The 5,301-nt window shown below is 66.6% G+C and overlaps 1 protein-coding gene across 1 annotated transcript; it reads left to right on the top strand.

The window, feature by feature from the left end:
• Positions 1-310: 310 nt before the first annotated feature.
• SARS1 (seryl-tRNA synthetase 1) lies at positions 311-4,868 on the top strand. Its single transcript, XM_035312981.1, has 10 exons — positions 311-458; positions 563-643; positions 1,257-1,415; positions 1,977-2,120; positions 2,211-2,366; positions 2,890-3,111; positions 3,195-3,324; positions 3,936-4,093; positions 4,184-4,313; positions 4,405-4,868. The coding sequence occupies exons 1-10, from the start codon at positions 453-455 to the stop codon at positions 4,560-4,562; spliced, it is 1,344 nt and encodes a 447-aa protein (XP_035168872.1). The 5' UTR covers positions 311-452; the 3' UTR covers positions 4,563-4,868.
• Positions 4,869-5,301: the final 433 nt, after the last annotated feature.

The raw sequence follows: 5,301 nt of genomic DNA, 5'->3' as shown, positions 1-5,301 counted from the left end.
TGTCCTGCCCGGCCCCGCTGTCACCCGTAGGGCCCTGCCCAAGTCCCCTCCTTGTCCTCGCGTCAGCTCCTCCCCGGCTCTGCGAGGCTTTCCCAGGCAGTAGCAGGGAGAGGAGCATGACCCAAAGCTCCTGGCTGTCACCCCGTGGGCCTGGGTCCACCCGGACCCCGACGGCCCCAGCCCAGCCTGGGGGTCCCGGTGGGGCCGTGGCCCGGTGCAGCATCGCTCCCGGTGGGCTCCAACAAATCCTCGGTGTAGGAGCTCTCTGCTGGGGGGCAGCACCGGTAGGAGGGGGTCAGGGCGAGCTGCAGCACGGGGTGGTGGTGGTGGGGGGTTGTAGCCCCACTTCTGTGCCTTGCTGACGGCTCCCTCTGCTCCTCCCTGCAGGTCGGTTTCGTGCCGATAACCTGAACAAGCTGAAGAACCTGTGCAGCAAAACAATCGGGGACAAGATGAAGGTGGGGGCCTTGCAGGCCTGTTCCTAGCGTCGTTAAAGAATATTTTTACTCTGTTGCTTCGGTCTTTACGCTCGGTGGGTTTTTTTTTTTTCCTCCCGCTGCAGAAAAAAGAACCCGTGGGGACCGACGAGTCTGTTCCGGAGAGCGCGCAGAACCTGGACGAGCTCACGGCTGACATCCTAGGGGTGAGTCCAGCCCCATCTCCCCGGTGCTTTCATCCAGGGCTTCGCCTGTCCCTGCCCAAACTGAGGTGTACGGAAACCCCAGCACCAGGGCGGGGGCGGCTGCCGGCAGCCCCTCAAGCAGCTCCCCGCTTCTCCCGGTCCCACGCAGGTGGTGGCTGGCTCTTGCCCGGGGTTGTTCGTCTTCAGGTCGCTGCAGCCCGTGTGTGTTGGCCTGCTCACCAGCCCGGGCTTGTCCTTCGGTTCCGTGGGGGATTTGAGCAGCCTCAGTAATTGCGTGGCCTCTGCGAGGCCCTTCCTCCCTGCTCAGTCCCCTCCCCTCTTCGTTAACTGAGATGTTTAATGAGCGTGGCGCTGGCCGCCTTTTGCTGCCATGGGAGCTCCCCCTTGTCGCTGTCGGGCGCTGCGTGACGCCGTAGCTTGCGCAAGGCCTCTCAGAGCTTGACTTATGTTGGGCCTTTGTGCTCTCTGGCTGCTGTTTGATGTGTTCAGCCCATGGTTCCGCTCCAGAGGCCGTGTCAGTGGGTGGGGGTCTGTGATTAACTGCGCTCAGCTGCCAGCCCCCTCTCCCCTGCGGTTTTCCTCCCTTCCCCGTCCGACCCCGCTGCCTGCGCAGGGGCTGCAGGTGTCACAGATCAAGAAGGTTCGTCTCCTGATCGACGAAGCCATCCTCAAGTGCGACGCCGAGCGCGTCAGGCTGGAGGCAGAGCGCTTCGAGAGCCTCCGGGAGATCGGGAACCTCCTCCACCCCTCGGTGCCCATCAGCAACGACGAGGTAGGGAGGGACGGAGCGCGGCTTCCTGCGGTGTGGGGAGCCGTGGGGCTGACCAGAGCCAGCCCTGCCGGTGCATCGAAGGCAGAAACCACCGGCAAGTGGGACGCGCTGCGGGGAGGTGCCCCCAGATCGGCGGGCGGTGAATGAAATCTGCATGACAAGGCAGCGTTTCCTGCCGGGAGCACACAAAGAGCAGCTCAGACAGCGGGGACACGGCCATTGTTCGGGGGATACATGGGAAACTCGCTGGGAGCCGGGGGCTGGGATCTCCCTCGGCTGCCCTCATTCATCCAGCAGGAATATTTTGCTGGGGGAACACAATTGGGCTGGGCCGGCTGCCAAGTGGCCGCACAATAAGTGACCGGCAGGGATCAGCACTGGGGTTCTGGCTCCAGGGGTCTGGGTTCAGTCGCTGCCAGGTGGCAAAGCCTGGCCCCAGAGGGGACCGGGGAAGGGGAAGGGAAGAGGCTGGGGGCCCAGGACAGCGCGGTGAGGAGCAGACTGGTGTCACCGCAGCCCGGGGAGGACCCGTGACGGTCTCTGCCCCTTGTCTTTGTGCAGGATGTGGACAACAAGGTGGAACGGATCTGGGGTGACTGCAGCTGCAGGAAGAAGTATTCCCACGTGGACCTGGTGGTGATGGTGGACGGTTACGAGGGAGAGAAGGGAGCCGTCGTCGCGGGGAGCCGGGGCTACTTCCTTAAGGTGAGAGCCCAGCCCTGCGGCGCTGCTGGGTGAGCAGGGACGGCGCAGCGGGGCGCGTGTGACCGGCGGTGGCTCCCCCGTGTCCCGCAGGGTCCCCTGGTGTTCCTGGAGCAGGCCCTGATCCAGTACGCCCTGCAGAGCCTCCGCGCCAAGGGCTACACTCCCGTCTACACCCCCTTCTTCATGCGGAAGGAGGTGATGCAGGAGGTGGCCCAGCTCAGCCAGTTCGACGAGGAGCTGTACAAGGTGAGCCCGACGCCCGCTGGCTCTCGGCGTCTCCCTGCATCCAGCCCGGCCTCCGCCGCGTGCCTTCCCCTGCCAGGAGGCAGCCAGCTGCTGTCCCTTTGCCCTGGCGAGGCCGTGGCATTGGCTCCCTGCCGCTCCCCGGCCCTGGGTCTGTCTTCCTCCGAGGAAGGCCCGGTGGGGACGAGGAAGGCCCGGCCTGCAGACGCAGCCAGTTGTCAAGGCGATGCGGTGACGGGTGACAGCTCGTCCCCAGCCTCGCCACTGGGAGCTGGCGGGAGGCCACTGGGGCCTACAAAGGAGGCCAAACAAGCAGCGAACGGCAGCTGCTCCCCTTTTCTCGACCCACTTCGGAGCCGTCCTGTTCCCCTCCTGGGAAGCCTCGCTGCCAGGGAGCGCGGGTGCCTGTGCTGGCTGCCCTGAGCATCTGCCGGGGCTGGGGGGCTTTGTGCCCAGAGGTGCGGGGCCAGCTGGGGACGGGGGACAGAGGCTCTTTCCTGTCCCCACGGTTCCCCCTGCTCCCCAGGTGATTGGCAAGGGCAGCGAGAAGGCGGAGGACAGCTCCATCGACGAGAAGTACCTCATCGCCACCTCGGAGCAGCCCATCGCAGCCCTGCACCGGGACGAGTGGCTGAAGCCGGAGGATCTGCCCATCAAGTACGCGGGGCTGTCGACCTGCTTCCGCCAGGAGGTCGGCTCGCACGGCCGGGACACCCGCGGCATCTTCCGCGTCCACCAGTTCGAGAAGGTGAGAGGAGCGGGGAGCCCCCGCCGGGGCATTTGTGCCCCCTCCCAGGCCGGAGCTGACAGGGGGCCGCGCTCTCTCCGCAGATCGAGCAGTTCGTCTACGCCTCGCCGCACGACAACAAGTCGTGGGAGATGTTTGATGAGATGATCGCCACGGCCGAGGACTTCTACCAGTCCCTGGGCATCCCCTACCACATCGTTAACATCGTCTCGGGTAGGGGTCCCCGCCGCGGGGCCGTGTGGGGTGCCAGCATACCGGGAAGGCCCTTGGGGAGGGGACTTCCTTGCTCCGTCTCCTTGCCACAATGGCCTGGGAGCAGACCTGGCGCCTCTGCCAGCGCCTCGGGTGCCACCGTGCCCTGACCCACTTCCCGGCACAGCTTTCTTTGTCCGAGAGCATCCCTGGCTCGCGTTCCCACGGTGTCAGTCCCCAGGCCTGGTCCAGGGAGGCGGCGCCTTGGCCCTGGGCACAGGGGACGTCTGCTTTCCTGCAGCGATGCTTTGTGTCACTCCGGGCCCATCGGGACAGACACGCTGCGTGGGCACCCCACCCTGCTGGGACCGTGTCCCTGCCGCGTCCCCACTGTCCCTCTGGAAGGGAAGGGCAGTCTGAGTGACTCCTCCCAGGGGAACTGGCCTGTGCAGTGGCTCCTTGCAGCCTCTGCTGTGCTGAGCAGGGACGCGGCTGCCCTGGGGCGAGTGCAGAGCGCTGGCACGGCGCTGCTGAAGCTGCTTGGCAGCCTTCAAGCCTTAACCTCCGCTGCCGTCCTGACAGGGGGTCTGTTTGGGCTGGACCCCGCTAACTGCTGCCCTCCCATCCTGCAGGCGCCTTGAATCACGCTGCCAGCAAGAAGCTGGACCTGGAGGCTTGGTTCCCGGGCTCAGGGGCTTTCCGGGAGCTTGTGTCCTGCTCCAACTGCACCGACTACCAGGCGCGCCGCTTGCGCATCCGCTACGGGCAGACCAAGAAGATGATGGACAAGGTGAGGGCGCGCGGCAGGGCTGCCGGGGGGGTCCTGCTCTCCCCGTCTTCTGCTTCACTGCGTCCCCCCCTCCTCATGTCCCTGCTGCAGGTGGAGTTTGTGCACATGCTCAACGCCACGATGTGCGCCACGACCCGGACCATCTGCGCCATCCTGGAGAACTACCAGACGGAGGAGGGCATCCTCGTACCCGAGAGGCTGCGGGACTTCATGCCCCCAGGTAGCAGCCCGTGCCCTGCCCTGCCCGGGCTCCATCGCTGGGTCCCCGGGCGTGCCCCTGGTGCGATCTGTCCCACTTGCTTTTCCCCCAGACCTCCGAGAGATGATCCCGTTTGTGAAGCCGGCCCCCATCGAGCAGGAGCTCTCCAAGAAGCAGAAGAAGCAGCAGGAGGGCAGCAAGAAGAAGTCGGCAGGAGGAGAGCGGGTGTTGGAGGAGCAGATGCAGAACATGGGCGTGAACAGCGCCTAAATGCTGGCCCCGGGGCCGCCGTCGAGGCCTCCTGAATCATCTCGGCTTCTTCCCCGGCTCGGGCTGCGCCCATCCATCATCACCTCTGCTTCGGGGCCCCGTCTGCATCAGGGAGCTGCTGGTCACCGCCCGGCCCCCCCGGCACGGAGCTCCGGGATGAAGAACTGACAGTACCGGGGCTCCGGCCCCCCCGTCCCCGTCCACCCCCCGAGCGGGGCCATGTGCCCCTGGGTCGCTGCCCTGCGGGCTCATCCCAGGGGTGGAAACTTTCCTCTCCTTCAATCCAATAAAGCAAAGCTGCTGAGACGTGTCGCCCGGCTGCCTGTGCCCCTCTGGGGGGTCCCCGCAAAGCGGGGGGGTGGTTGCTGGGGGGCTGGGGCAGCGCTGCAGCATGGGGGGGGGGGGCTCCGGCCCCCTCTCCCCTTCTCTGTCCTTTCTCCGCAGCGGCAGCTGGGCGCGGGGCCGCCGCCGGCCCCACACAATGGCGCAGACAAAGGCGGCGCTCGGCGGATCCCATTTGTAATTCAACGAGGGGCCGGGGCCCCGCTCGCCCAGCTGCCGCCCGGGACCCCCGTGGGCAGCGGTGGGGGCGGGGGCGGCGTGCCTCAGTTTCCCAAAAGCTGGGGGTGGGAAAGTGGTGGTGGGGGGGGGATGGATGGTTGGGCCGTGCCTCCCACGGCAGCCGGCGGCGTGCCGCGCGTGGGAAAGCCGGGGCTGCACCCACGGGAGCTGGGGGGGG

Source organism: Oxyura jamaicensis, assembly GCF_011077185.1.
Source record: "Oxyura jamaicensis isolate SHBP4307 breed ruddy duck chromosome 26 unlocalized genomic scaffold, BPBGC_Ojam_1.0 oxy26_random_OJ69646, whole genome shotgun sequence".
In the NCBI taxonomy this organism is placed as follows: Eukaryota; Metazoa; Chordata; class Aves; order Anseriformes; family Anatidae; genus Oxyura; species Oxyura jamaicensis.
Note: the sequence above shows the minus strand (reverse complement) of the source record. Positions and strands in the feature narration are given on the sequence as shown.

What these genes read in the sequence shown, in the direction of transcription:
- SARS1 (XM_035312981.1), top strand. An exon ending in TGCCCATCAGCAACGACGAG is followed by an intron (nt 1,416 to 1,976) that starts GTAGGGAGGGAC and finishes GTCTTTGTGCAG; the next exon opens with GATGTGGACAACAAGGTGGA. An exon ending in GCGTCCACCAGTTCGAGAAG is followed by an intron (nt 3,112 to 3,194) that starts GTGAGAGGAGCG and finishes CTCTCTCCGCAG; the next exon opens with ATCGAGCAGTTCGTCTACGC.